The 15,094-nt window shown below is 41.1% G+C and overlaps 1 protein-coding gene across 1 annotated transcript in view; it reads left to right on the forward strand.

The window, feature by feature from the left end:
• The window catches only part of METAP1 (methionyl aminopeptidase 1), a 50,322-nt gene that overhangs the window by 21,394 nt on the left and 13,834 nt on the right, over positions 1-15,094 (forward strand). Inside the window, exons 3-9 of the mRNA XM_073340765.2 lie at positions 32-144; positions 1,917-1,977; positions 3,251-3,342; positions 4,100-4,183; positions 9,353-9,491; positions 12,227-12,358; positions 14,030-14,173. Of these exons, the coding sequence (XP_073196866.1) occupies positions 32-144; positions 1,917-1,977; positions 3,251-3,342; positions 4,100-4,183; positions 9,353-9,491; positions 12,227-12,358; positions 14,030-14,173 (765 nt within the window). The remainder of the gene's footprint in view (positions 1-31; positions 145-1,916; positions 1,978-3,250; positions 3,343-4,099; positions 4,184-9,352; positions 9,492-12,226; positions 12,359-14,029; positions 14,174-15,094) is intronic.

Below are 15,094 nucleotides of genomic sequence, written 5' to 3' on the forward strand. Positions count from 1 at the left end.
CCTGAAATTTAGGTTTTTTTTTATTTTGCAGAAGATGAAAAAACTAAACGTGAAGTTTCGTCTTGGACTGTGGAAGATGACATTAACACAGATCCCTGGGCTGGTTATCGATATACTGGTAAACTTAGGCCACATTATCCCCTAGTAAGTAGCTACGTTGTGTCTATTACAAGTGGCAGAAATAATATCTGATTATTTTTTTTCAGATGTTTTCAACAATGAAATCAGGAGGGAAAGTCCTTGGCAATTGAGTCATTCAGAGAAAATGGTTACATATGTGTATTATTACGTGTGTATGTGTGTATGTATATATTTTTAAGACTACCTAGTATGATCCTTCCATTCATGATGTCTGGTATGGGACATTTTATGGTGAAAAATGGGAAGGATAAGCATAAAGAATGCATGAGTTAAAATAATAGAGGTTGGAAATTAATCCCATTGCAGGAGAGTAAGGGGAGAAAGGAGAATAATTAAAAAATCCCAAAATAAACAAAACTTAGGTTTGTTGGAAATTTGTGAAACTATATTGGGATACATTTTCAAACTTTTGCACCTAAATCCCATTGAAAGTGATGGGTTTATGATATATCCGAGCTGTTTGCTCCTGCAACAGTATTGCTGCCAACACCACACTATTGTTCCCATGGCTACAAAGCATTAAAAAATTAAGCTCCTGATCTTGCAAAAACTTGCATACATGTTTGACTTTATGCAGTGAGTAGTTTCTTCTCAGTCAGTAGGACTTTTCATGGTGTGTGAAGTTATGCTTGTGTGTAATGGATGGTCTAAAAGAGAAAGTTGCACTGGCATAATATTAATGAGTTTAAAAACTGGTTTAGTGAAACCGGTACAAAACGTTGTGTAGACACTCATATTTTGATTTGAGTGTCTTATTTTGGTTTAGTTTAAGTTGGTAATGAATCAATTTACACATAATCTGTTTAGGCCATTCTTAAACTGAAATAAGATGGTCGACACAGGATTTTGTGCTGGTTTTACTAAATCATTTTAAAACACACCTTTAGTTAAACTGGTGCAAATTTGTGGGTAGACAAGGCCGAAGCATTTGCAGAATTGGAGCCTAAACTATTGAAAGGACAGAAGAAACAAGTACTCTAAAATACATTACAGATTATATCCAGGCGTGGTGGCCTAGTGACACTTTATTTGTGCTTCTGTCTATCAAATTTACTTGTAGTGTAGCCCGCATCACCAAAGTATCCTCCTGATGTTTTTCTCAGTGTACAGCACGGGTAGGTAGAACAACCCAGTTGGGCCTGATCACATCCCAGATCCTGTGCATTTATTGGGATGGGGGAATGGGGAATATTGATTCTATCACTAGCCAGCACAACACAGCATTACCATAGTTAGATCCTTGCCTTCTTGGCCACTTGTTGCTGGAAGATTGAATGGTGTGAAACCCCAGTAAAGAGCGATAAGAAAAGGGATGTTTAAATGAAGAAAAAAAAGAAAAAAGTAAAATCTCACTAATTTGTACTAATAACTGGAGGATCCATCTGCAATTAGTGAATTTTGCAAGTTGGAGTAAGTGAACAAACATAGTGAAACAGCAGGGATAACACATCCCAAAATCGGCATGTGACGTGTGTTTTTTATGAAGCTTCACATTAGGCTACTAAAGATTCTGTAGTATAAAAGCAAAGCAAAGAGGACGTAGTATTAGGAGAGTTTGGAAAAGTGCTCTACTGCTAAATCTTTGCTGAAAAATAAGTGGAGAGAGAGAGAGAGGGGTGTGTGTGTGTGTGTGTGTGTGTGTAAACTATAGGGTGTGGGGATTAGCAATGAGTATGATTTGCCAGCTTTAATTGTACTAAGTTTTATATATGGGTGTTTGCTTGTTTTTATAAGTGCTTTTACAATCTAACTAGCTTTGACTGTGATTCATTTAGATGCCAACGAGGCCTGTGCCAAGTTATATTCAGAGACCAGATTATGCTGATCACCCACTAGGTAATTTGAAACGCATCGCAATTTAAAATTTTTACTTTTGTTGATTTAGGCTGCATGTATTCTTAAAACTTTTTATAACAAAGTAACTGGAGAGCAGAATTTGTCTTTAATAGTCCTTTCGTGACAAAATCCTTTCAGCAATAAGGTTGCATATGTTTCATAGATACTCCAGAACTTCTAGTAAGTTGTCATCCACAGGTGCATTTTGAACTCTGTTCTCTCAGAATATAGCACTAGGTCTGTGCCTTACTGAATAACAAAGTACCTGTATGTAACCAAGGTTATTTCAAAAGTTGACTCCATGAAACTATTCCCAGTGACATCAGGGACCCTGCTGCAAATGTACTGTAAAATGGTCTATAGATATTTTTGCATGATTTGTTTTTGTTTTTTTAACAGCAGTCATTGGAGAAGACAGACAAACTAAGACATGTGGCATTTTAGTGCCAGGCTCTTACTTACGGAGAGAAAGAGTCTTCAGAACCTATTTGGTTCTTTAATTATTTTGATCCTCCTCCTTTTTTACGTTGGGAAATGCTAATAAGTTAATGTTAGACAATAAAAAAAAGTGTTACTCAGAATTCATTTTTAAACCTTAGTCAAACTTAAATTATTTGTTATTAAACTACATATTAAAATACAAAGTATTGATTTTGATAGTCATTTTTTATTTTTAACTGAAATTATAAAACTGATGTTGCACAAAGCCACAGTGGGAATAAGTTGAACACTTTTCCATCGGACAGGTACAGCAATTATTATAGTGATGTTACAATGTTAGCTACTATCACAAGCCTTTGTAATGCTCTCTGCTTCCTGTGGAAAATTATTCATTCAACCAGCTTGTAACCAGTTCTTCACTCAAATGCAAATATATAGCCTTAACTCCACCCTTTGCAATATTACTGTATTTTACCAATAGATAGAAAGGTGTGTTTCCTTAAAACATCTGATGTTGGAGTTAAAATTGTATGTTTGAGTAAGACTTTGAGTAATTGGCTGTGGGCATTATGGGTGATCATATGCTGGAAATGGATGAGAGTTTGGTGTGGAGGTGAGGACCTGGCGAGTTTGTGTGGGAAGGCATGTGACTTGAGGTTGGTCAGATGTTAATGTTAACCTTGACTGGTGAGTTTGTTGTCAGTGTGTTTGTTGAAAGGAGGTACATTTGTATTACCTTAAGCACGTTAAAAGAGATTTGTGCTCTCTGTGTATGCGCACGCGTGCACACGTAAAAATTGACCCTAAATATAGTCTTTTTTTTTTTTTTCAGGTATGTCTGAATCAGAACAGGCACTTAAAGGAACTTCTCAAATAAAAATTCTCTCCTCTGAAGATATAGAAGGGATGCGGTTAGTGTGTAGGGTGAGTTTGTGTTACAGAATGTGTATACTCTCCATAAATCTAGAGAACTCGTGATTTTACTAGTTTATGACCATTCAACTTAAGGGTATGAACTTTGAAAGTGCAGTTATACTCTGAAAAGTGACTGACTAAAATTGGAATGCTTCTGCCTCTGTTTCTTTCCCAGCAACTCCAGATCAGATTTGCTTATTTTGCAAGTGAAAAGATTTTTCTACCTGTCACCACTGCAAAATCAACCTGAGATCTGAAAGTCAAGCTGGCTACTTTCTGGCTCTGATATATCCAATAACAAAGATTTTGCAATGGGAACTTTATCAACAGAATTGTTGGCTATGTATAAGTGAGAACAGAATTCCATCCCTTCTCTTATAGTTGTTGATGGTGGTGCTAACAGGACTAGCAGCCTCCAAAATAAGTCGATCTGTTGAATAAGAACTTTCCAGTTGTAATTAGTTTCTTGATAATAACCACACTTCTAGGTTTAATTAAGTGGTTCATTTCACTTGGCAGGATTCTATGTCCAATTAATTATAAACAGTGAGTGGGATGTTCCAAGGTGTCTGAGTGATTTAGAAGTACAAGTCCCATTGATATCCAAAAGTCCCAATTTTCCCTTTCATCCTAGCACAACTTCCCTAGCACTCTGGTTGTATCCACAGGAGATTGACTGACTGCTCCACCCTTGGGGGTTACTCAGTGTTCTAGTGGCTCAGGCTGTGTGTTTTTGAATAAGTAGTTCCTGATCTCTCACTTGCAGCTTGCTAGAGAAGTGTTGGATGTTGCTGCCATGATGGTGAAACCAGGCATAACTACTGAAGAAATAGATCATGCCGTCCATCTAGTAAGGCTATTTTATCATACTTCTGGATTTGTATGTGCTCTCTTGACCGTTCTGTTTGATGGGACTATGTGGTGTGTGTTACTGCCAAAATGTCTGCTCTGATTTTCTGTATTTCCAAACTACCTTCAATTTCCATCTTAAAAAACCTCACACCCTCTCAGTTTAAAGCTACTAGATTATAGACATTACAACAATTACAAAGCAAGAATGTTACATTTAAAACCGCGTACCCCACCCCAAATGTAAAGGCTCCAAAGGTCCCCTGATGGGAATCACACTGAGGAGCTTAAGAGAACAGGGATGGAGCTGGCTGTTATGCAGAATCCACAAATATAGCTCATGTTGACCCACTAGCCTTCCATGCTCTGGAACCAGCTGCCATGTGCAATTCAGGCCAATTAAGGCCCAAATCCAGCCAAGTATTTGAAGTCTAGTAAGTGCTTTGCTGGATGAGGGCTTAAGTTGTTCTAAGTTACCTTGATCTTTGTGGTTTTCATAAAGTCCACTTAGGAATTTGTTTATATTGGGGCCAGGGTTACTGTGGAGTGTACAAAGAGTGCAGCAGTTCCCGCAGAACTTGTAATGTCAGGTGCAATTAGCTGAGGTGGAGGAGCCTTATGTTAGCTACTTCACTATCTTCATTTAGGGCAGCTGGGCCAAGAGCAAGAGGGAACAACCTGATTTGAGCTGAGAGGAGTGGAGGATGCTGAGCACTCATGAAGATCCATGTTTAATATGGTTTAACAGGGACGAAACTAACTTACTCTTAAAATTTTCGATAGGAGCAGCCAGCATGTAAATTGTTAGTGGCCAAAAAAAATTGTGGCTAGCCTTGCATAGAACCAACTGATAGCAGTGAACAATGTTAATAACTGTTTTAGGAGCAGTTTTATTTTTCCAGAATTTGTACTTGTCTACACTACAAAATTAAGTCAACTTTATCTAATTTGACCTCAAGCCTCCCAAATTAATGAAGTAGATTGTGCATGGCCACACCGTGCTCATTGTCTTGATGGAGTGCGTCCTCACTAGCAGTGCCTGTATCAATGCACAAAGCAGTGCTTCATGGGTAGCTATTCCAAAGTGCAACTTGCCGCAGTGTGATTTGGAAAGTTTATGCAATGCCTCATGGGACCAAAACATTGTCACAGGGGAGAGTGGAAACATTGTGTTGGCATCCCATGATGCACTGTGCTCCCTCCCTCATATCAACGGCAAACAACATCGTGGTTTTCGTGCCTTAAAACCGCTGCATGTACACCCTAACCCCAGAAACATGGAGCCTGCTTAGTTGTGCACTCTTCCTGTGAGCATCTCAAACACCTTGCACCTTCTCCTGCAGTATTTCCAGAGCTGAAGTAGGGTCTGCCGCGTGGAACACAGCGCTGTTCTGCAAGCAGTTACTGCTGCAGTCGTAGAGCAGCTGCACGCTGTCGGGTGCCATTTCTGGTCCCAGGAAACAAGCATTGACTGGTGGGACCGCATCATTTTGCAGGTATGGGATGACAAGGAATGGCTGTAGAACTTTCGAATGCGGAAGGCCACCTTCCAGGAACTTTGTGCGGAGCTTTCCCCTCTTGAAGTTCAGCAACACAAAAATGAGAGCTGCTCAGACAAGAGTGGAGAAGCGAGCGGCGATCACTGTTTGGAAGCTTGCAACGCCAGACAGTTACCGATCAGTGGGGAATCAATTTGGAGTAGGTAAATCAACTGTGGGAACTGTTGTGCTCCAAGTATGTAGGGTCATTAAGCGACTTCTGCTACGAAGGGTAGTGAGTCTGGGAAATGTGCAAGACAAAGTGGATGGTTTTGCCGCGATGGGGTTCCCTAATTGCGGCGGGGTGATAGAAAGCACACGTATCCTGTCTGCATCTTGGCACTAGACCACCTTGCCAAAGAGTACATAAATTGAAAGGGATACTTTTCAATGATGTTGCAAGCGCTGGTGGATCACAGGGTGCGATTCATCTACATCAACATAGGATGGTTGGGAAAGGTTCATGACGTGCTCATCTTTAGGAACTCGGGTCTGTTCAAAAAGCTGCAATCCGGGACTTTTTTTTCCAGACTACAGCATGAACATTGACGACGTTGAGATGCCTGTCGTTCTCCTGGGAGACCCAGCCTACCCCTTGCTCCCATGGCTCATGAAGCCGTACACTGGCTGTCTGGGCAGCAGGAAGGAACGGTTCCACTATAGGCTTAGCAAGTGCAGAATGGTGGTTGAATGTGCCTTTGGTCACTTGAAAAGGCGCTGGAGAAGTCTACTAACAAGGTTGGACCTTAGTGAGGAGAACATCCCCATGGTTATAGCTGCCTGCTGTGAGCTCCGGAATATCTGTGCTGGGGTGGGGAGGGAGAAACTTTTCTGCAGGGGTGGGCAGTTGAGACGGATCGCGTGGCAGCCATTTTTGAGCAGCCAGACACCAGGGCAATAAGAAGAGCACAGCAAGGGGTGCTGCATCCACAAAGCCGTTTCAATTGTGGGTCACAGTAATGTGAACTGCTTCTCTGCATTGTGCTTTCTCAAACCTTCACCTGGCTTGTATCATTGTTCCTGTAAAGCCACCTCCCCAGCCCATTGGTTCTACTCAATAAAGAAAATTTATTTCTTGAATCCATGTACTTTCTTTAACAAGCATAGGTAAAGAGGGAGAACAGAGGGGAAAAAAGTAACCTTGGGGGAAAAGGGATTGTAAAGTTGGAAAGCTGTGTGACATAACACCTCATTCCAGACCATCAAAGGTCTGTGAATGGGCTCCTTCTGTTCCTTGTACCCTTCCCCCGAGTTAAGTGAGAGGGGACTTTTCACCCACGCCTCATGGAACACTTTGGGGAGGGTGATTCTGCGCCAGGTGATGCTGGCTGGGTGTCCATCAGGGTCTGCAGAGGTACTACCCTCCTGCTTCTGTTTCTGCAGTTCAACCAAATGCCTCAACATGTCTGCTTGGTCCCTCATAATCCAAAGCATCTCATCCTGCGCCACACGCTCTCACTCCTTGGAAGCTTTCCTGCTCTCCATGTCCATGTCTAACTTCTCGGACAGTGAAATCCTCCACCCTCTCAGCTCTGTGTCAGCTGTCCCGGAGGCGTTCATTATCTTGGTGAACATGTCCTCCTGCGTTCTCTTTCTCCTCCTTCTAGTCAGCAACAGGCTGCTTTCAGGTGTCGATGACACGCCAAAGGACACATTTCCAGCTGTTATTCATGGGAAAAAATAAAGGAGCCATTGTACATGAATAAAATGTTTCCATAGCAAGGCCGTTTCCATTAAAGAAAACCAAAAACCCTTATCACACTAGGTGCAAACCATAACATAATCAGAATCCGTAACCATTCACTGTGCCATTTTGCTGCTCCAGCCTTGGTGAATAATGAAGTTGATGGCAAGCTCATCTCAGGAGCAGCGGTAACTAGTCAAACAATGGCCCTTTCCCATAGCACCATGGGAAGCTGTTTACGAATGGGGTCTACCCAGAAACCTTCCGCAAAGGATTGCGGAGTACCTCCATGAAAGTTTCCTAGAAATATCCATGGAGGATTCCCAGGCTATCCCAGTCCACATAAACAGTCTTTTCTGGGGGCTACCCTCTGCGTAGCTGGATCAGCCTCTTGTAAGCAGAGAACCACAGCTCCTCGCTTTTTCCTCACAGTAAACATGCAGTACCACCGAATGTGTGCGCCCGCTGAATGTAACTGGGCTTTGGTTGTAACTGTAGACTCACCAGATGTGCCTTCCCTTGCATCACTCGGCCACCATGATGTCCTGTGACCCACAGGGCTCCAGGATTAAAAATATTTCCTGGCTCTAGGGGAGAATAGATCCACTGCTCACCTGTCTCCAATTCTCCTCCTCCTCTTCCTCATCCACCATATCATCCTCCTTGTTGTCCCTAGACTCAAACACCTGTGCGGTGTCCATGTTGCTTGTGGGGGTGCTAGTAGGGTCACCCCCGAGAATCGCATGCAGCTCGTTGCTGAACCAGCATGTGTGGGGTTTGCCTCCCTTGTCTTCTGGTACACTTGGTGAAGTTCTTTTATTTTCACACGGCACTGCTATGTAGCCCTCGTGTAGCCCTTCTCCCCCATTCCACGAGTGATCTTTGCATAGATGTCACTGTTTCTTCTTCTGGGTCGGAGCTCTGCCTGCACAGACTCTTCTCCCCACACAGTGATGAGATCCATCACCTCGTGTGTAGACCAGGCTGGGGTGCGTTTCGGGCGTGTAGTCTCCATGATCAGCTGTGCTCAAGCTGGCATGCTCCCAATGCTGATCAAACAGGAAATGGGAAATCAAAAATTCCCAGGGCTTTAGCAGGGGAGGGGCTGTTTCCCGTATACCTGGCTGCAGCAGAGTTGAGAGTGATCTCCAGAGGGGTCACAGATGAGCATTGTGGGACATCACCTGGAGGCCAATTAAGTCGAATTACACAATGCTGCATCTGCACTACCTTGCAGTCGACCCATGAAAATCGAATTTAGTGCTATGTCTCTTGCAGAGGTGGATGTTGACATTTGAGGTGACTTAGGTTGGTGTAAAGGACCCGGTAGCGTAGACACCTACATTAACAGGTCGACTTAAGGCGGCTTCCTTCGCCTAACTTCTTAGTGTAGAGCAGGCTTTTGTGTGTGTGTCTGTATAGAACGTTTAAACTGTTGCAGAAAGACAAAAGAAGTTAGATAATTAAAAAAAAAAGTTTTAAAGGCATGGTGCCAACTTAAATTTTGCTCAGCCTTTACATTTTGTAAAAATGAAATTTTATAAAGCTGTAGACTAGCCAAAATGTTTTCCTTTTTTAAAAAAGAACCCACTCCAAAATAGCTTTTAAATAAACAAATATTCCCATGAGGTATTTAACAACCCAAACATTGCAGCATTGATGACTGGAAGTGAAAATGTCTATAAACAAAAGAAAATAAATGAAACTTGTTTCACACTGTCAATATTGAGAGGAAATGCAAAAAGTAAAAATAGACTAAACAGAGAGAGCATGTCAGGAGTCTAAACAAATTGGGGGGGAAAAAAGCATTTGAGGAAATATTTTCAAGCATTGTTGCTAATACAGAGAGAATTTAAAATGTCAGCCATACTGCAAATCTGTTCTTCTCCTTTACAAATGTCTTTGCTAATCTAAAGTGTAATATGTGTGTTTTCTAAATCTGTTTTAGGCCTGCATTGCAAGGAACTGCTATCCTTCCCCGTTGAATTATTATAATTTCCCTAAGTCATGCTGTACGTCAGTGAATGAAGTGATCTGCCATGGAATTCCTGACAGGCGGCCATTGCAAGAGGGTGATATTGTTAATGGTAGGTGATGTAAAAGTCAAACCTTTCAACAGCTCTGCTTGCATCCAGTCTTTACAGCTGAAACACTCAGTGGGGCAAAGTTTTGGTTTAGTATGGCACATCATGGTTGGAAGTTATTTCTTCAGGCATGTTTTGTTTTTCTTTAGTTAGCTTTTTTGTTACGTTTAGCATCTGTGTATCCAAATTCATGGACTGAGTAAAATTTAAACTAATTAGAGTTGGACAAAAGACAGTTTTAACAGCTTTTAAATTATCATTGTATATTATTATTTATTGTGATAATGCCCAGGAGTCCCAGTCATGGATCAGAAACCTATAGTGGTAGGCACTGTACAAACACAGAACAAAATGATGGTGTATTGACTGTTTTAATGGTAGAATGATTTTCCTTGATTAGTTTGGGATACATTGTTAGTAGGATGATTTTTGATCATAGTTATTATCATGTCTATTGTATTGCATCCTAGTTGCTCAGGGTGTTTTATAGACACACAAAATGACAAGGCCTTTCCCAGAGGAGCTTGCAGTCTAAGTGCAATATTTTTGATTGTGTTGTTCCAGGCTCTCAAATCTTTTGGCTGGATGGAGTACTTTAGAAATAATTTTTTAACTTTTACTTTTTGCATTTTCTCTCAGCTTTGACAATGAAAATAAATGAAGCCAGTTTCACTTTTATTTGTAGTCATTTTCACCTCCCGTTCTCACATGGGACTACTTGTGTGTTTACTGTTAAGTGCATGCCCAAATGTTTTCTGTACTGTGGGCCTGGGCTGGGTTTCTATTTAATTTTGTTTGTAAAGCAATTTGGGATCCTTTTGGGTTGAAAAGCGTACCATAAATGTACAATGATATTTGGTGGATGCTGTCACGGTGACAGGGCAAGCTGTACCTCTGTCTCCTTTCTCTGGTTTCTGAGTGCAGCCCCCTAGTATCAGGCCTCGTGCCTGCCCCTTTCTTGATGTGGAATTCTTCCACTCAGGTCCCAGGCTTCAGCCTTCTGTCGATCAACTGTGCTTTGCCAGAAAGCGTGACTGCGTTTGGCAACTGAAAGTCTTCCCTTTGGAAGCTGTGATCAGTAGTAAATACAGTGAATCAAAACAGCTTTCTTAAATCAAAGTATTGTTCAATCTTAATAGTAGGAATAAAAACAAAACCCCCTTTCTTTTACGTTATAAAACACTAAAAGGACTGCATGCATGTCTATCTTTCCTAAAGCTTACCATCCCCCTGGAAGTTTGGGAAGGCCTGACTTCTCCAGACCTCCAAGGGCGCGTGTGTCAGTCTGTTCCCAGGGAACAGGTCCCTGACAACTGTCTTCCACCTCTGGACAGAGTGTGACATTTTTTTTTAACTGTTTAAAGTCCTTTTGATCTGTTGGCTCCCAGCATGGGGAAAACCAGTCTAACTTGCCTGGCACCTAGAAGTAGCTAAAAGCTCAAGCATTGGTTTAATGACTCCCAAAAAGTTTACTGAGAGGTTGATTATGTGGATCCATTGTGATACTGTCCAGCTAGTTTCCCACAACCCTGCTATTAAATTCAACCAACATATGCACCTAGTAAACATTCTGGTCACCGGTATAGTTATTACACAGCTATAGTAAGATCCCATACAGTATTCATACATTATTGCAGTTCGTCCCCATGTTCTTCACAAATACCTGTCATAATCATGGTTGCAAAATAATTCTCATATATAACTCTTTTCACATACTTTCTGAAACGTTCCCCATTTGGGGCTGAAAACTTCCATGGTCTGTCTCTGTCAGAAATTTAAGTTTTAGTAAACATTTTTTTAGTATAAACTTTTCCCCTTCAAATAAACTCTCTAACCACATGGTCTTGGACAGGACTACCGCAAAAATGACTGAACTTTGTGACTTGGCATGGATTTAGGGTATGTCTTGATTGCAAGTGAAGGTGTGATTGTAGCACAGGTAGGCAGACCCATGCTAGCTTTAATCTAAGTAGCATGTGTAACAATAGTAGTAAAGATGTTGCAGCATAGGCTTGAACTTGGGGTAGCCACCTAGGAGGTATGATTAGGTTGCTAGCCTGTGTTGAAGCCCGTGCTGCCACGTCTTCGCTACGGTGGTTATCCATGCTTGCTAGATTCAGTCTAGTCATGGGTATGCTTACTGACGCTTTGCAGTGAAGACATGCTTTTAGTGCTCCTTAAGGACAATTGCCTGTTTTCATTTGGAAACAAAGGGGCTTTGATTTAACAAAGAGGTGACCGTTTTTAAAAATTATGTACTGAGCTTCCACAGTAGAAATTACTTACAGTGGGCTAAAAGGTGGGGGATATTGCACAGCTACTTAAATTTCGGAGTCTGGCAGATAGAAGAGATTCTAAGGTGTATATGTTGAATACCCCCCTCCTCCTCCTCCATGTAAATTTAAAAAAAAAATGGTTTCAGCAACATTTAAGGTTGTTAAATCGAGCACTCAGAAATAAGCTTGCTGTGGCAGTATTGCAAATTTATATTTTCCTTCTGCTCTTTATTAATGTGAACAATTTAACTACATAACACTTTTATTAATTCGTACCATAAAATCTATAATATGGACAGTGTGGGCAAGTCAATGTTACTGGAGTTTTGGAATGTTCTTATTTCTGAGCACTTGGGCATGTAACTTGCATTGCAACAATACTTTGTATTTAATTGCCATTGTGCCTTAAGCAAAACAAGGGCCAAGAAGTGAGAAGTTTTCTCTTTTTGATGTTCTTTGCAGTGGATATCACTATATATCGCAATGGTTATCATGGGGATCTGAATGAGACGTTTTATGTTGGGGAAGTTGATGAGGGTGCAAGGAAACTAGTTCAGACAACTTATGAGTGCCTAATGCAAGCAATCGATGCAGGTAAGTACCATTGCTGAAGCCTAAGGTGCAATGCTATATTGATTTTTTGATACTAGAACTCTCATGTTTTAACTAATACTTAGGAATTACTACTGTTACAGAACTGTACTTAATGCATGTTGCTAGTACAATACGCTTCTACTGTACAATGCAGAGTCATTCTTCAAGTGCTGTATTTTAGTTTCTGTTGATGGTTGTTGCAACATTCATTTGCAATGAGTATTGACAAGGAAAAGCTGTAATAATCTATTTGATTAACTGATCCATATGATGTTGTTTGTTTGTGTGCAAACATGTATTTGATTCTCTGCAAGATAAATAAGAGTACTTGACCTGAGTTGCTCACCGTCTAGAAAAAAGAGCGCACAGTATGCTTTGGGAAACCCAGGAGGGGGTAACTTCTTTTTTTTAATTTTAGAAATTGTATTTATCAACTAATTTAACAAAAAGCACCATTTGAAAAGTGAAGAAACTTGATAGTGCTATGAATTTACTAACTGGGAGCCTGCACCTGTAAACTGTCTCGGTGATGGGTCTCCAGATGCGTTTAGCAGGGCTTCCACATGAAGAGAGTTAACAGGATAGAGTTCTAGTTAAATTTGTTCCCTGTGAAATATATATTGAATCTCTCTCTTTTAAAAATGTTCAAAATAATTATTCCAAACCATTTAGTTTGCTTAACTTTCTGCCTCATGTGGACTGCCAAAGGGACAGAGTCAAATTTAAATTCATACTCCTGAATGAAAGTTTTAACCTGTTACTGTTACAAGTAACATCTAAAATGAGATTAGAGAGACACACGTTTCTTCTGTTTTTTTCATCGTGTTTATTTTGTGCACCTGACAGCACTATGTGTACAATTAGTTTCTCTTGTTGTTTGTGTGGGTCTTTTACTTAGCAACAATAGAGAGACTTTTTTTTTTTTTTTTTTTTTAAATAATAGGAAAATGTGCTTGCTAAGCCCACAAAAATGTCAGGGGAACTCAGGGGCAGGTGTAGTGCCTCAAACAAGTTTGAACTCTTTCTTTGAAATCAGCTAGATTTCAACTATGTTCCTTTAAGACAGGAGCTTGTATTTATGAAAAATTCATTTTTTGGTGAAGGAGGCATTTCCCGCTTTCTCTCTCGTTTGTCTTCCTGTGTGAGACTGAGACAATCGAAGACAAGGTCCCCTTTGGTGGTCTCTTCCAACTCGTCAGACTCAGCTCATTTGCACGCTGAGCTTCTGTTGGATTATATTTCATGCTCCATGGTGCAAGAGGCTGTGCACAAAGGCAGATGGACATCCTGGCTATCACTATTACATAGCTGCTGGTAGCTGAAAGCCTGTGTTGTCACGCTGGTATAATTCATAGTCATGTGTAAAAAAGCCCAAAATGGCTGAGAACTTAAAAATTGGACGGTAACAGACTGTGAATCCCAGCAATGATTGATTGAACTTGGTGATATGCTAAACAAAAAGAGCTCGACACCATGCTTGTAGCTGTTTCCATCACTTCACGCTGACTCACCAGACATTCTAGGCTTCAGAGTGATGCCTAGACAGAGTGGCAATCCTGGAATCTTATTCTATAGAGAGATGCAGGTGGCAACTGTTGCCTGTGCTAAGTAGATGGTAAAATGTGTTGAAGGGAGGGCTCTTTTTAAAATGGTGCATGTCTTATATTGCAGTAAAACCTGGTGTTCGATATAGAGAGCTGGGAAATATTATTCAGAAACACGCCCAAGCAAATGGATTTTCAGTTGTTCGGAGCTACTGTGGGCATGGGATCCATAAGCTTTTCCATACTGCTCCCAATGTGCCACATTATGCCAGTGAGTATTGTTCCGTTATCTGCCAGTGCATGGCTAGTGATGAATAAACATGATTAACTTTTTTTCCTCTCATACAAAAGTTGTGCACGTGGCTTGACAGCCTGTCACTTTAAATTTTTGTATTTACAGAATAATTTCTTGAATGTTGGATTTAAAGTATGTTATGAACAAACTGAGCCGATGTGCATCTGCTTTGGGGGTGGGGAATGGACCCTAGCTGCAGTGGTGAGTGACAGCTTACCACATGACCATTACCAATTTTGTTGATTCGATTACCGAGGTTTCTTAGTGCTGGCTATTTGGAATGGATGGGGTTGAGCTGAAACTCTGAATTCCGTTCCCAGTGGTGAATAACAATTGCTGTAACCAGTACCCCACTTACTCCTTGGTGACCTAGAGTAGAGCCATGATCATCAAGTTTGGGCTACTGTGGTAGCTGTATCTGTTTTGGATCCCTTTATCTCCACTTGAATTACTGTGTGATGTGGCATGCCCTGGGATTTAGAACAGCACAGATTTCACTGCATGCCAGTGTGTACCAAAGTTCAGTGAGGAGGAGGTATGTCTGTGGCTGGCACAGCTGGACTCCGTTTGGAAGATGACAGTGCACCAGCCAAAGGTTTGCAGTCATAGCTGGGGTAAAATGAGGAGAGAAAGTAGGGAAGAGGGAGAACTTGAAAGACCAGTGGGGAATTGAGGGAGGGAAACAAAGGTCACTTAAACCAACCAATTCTCCAATGACAAGCAGTTCCAATCCACTCTAGCTGCTGAGCTCCCGGCATGATGCCTTCTCTCCCATAGCTGTCAAAATCCTTCAGCTTCCCACTTTTGACAAGCACTGTATCACACACAGATGGTTGTGTTGTTGTCATGGATGATAATATAGAAGTCACTGGTTCTTGCTCAGGTCATTCTTAACAT

This window comes from Lepidochelys kempii, chromosome 4 (genome assembly GCF_965140285.1).
Source record: "Lepidochelys kempii isolate rLepKem1 chromosome 4, rLepKem1.hap1, whole genome shotgun sequence".
Lineage (NCBI taxonomy): Eukaryota > Metazoa > Chordata > Testudines > Cheloniidae > Lepidochelys > Lepidochelys kempii.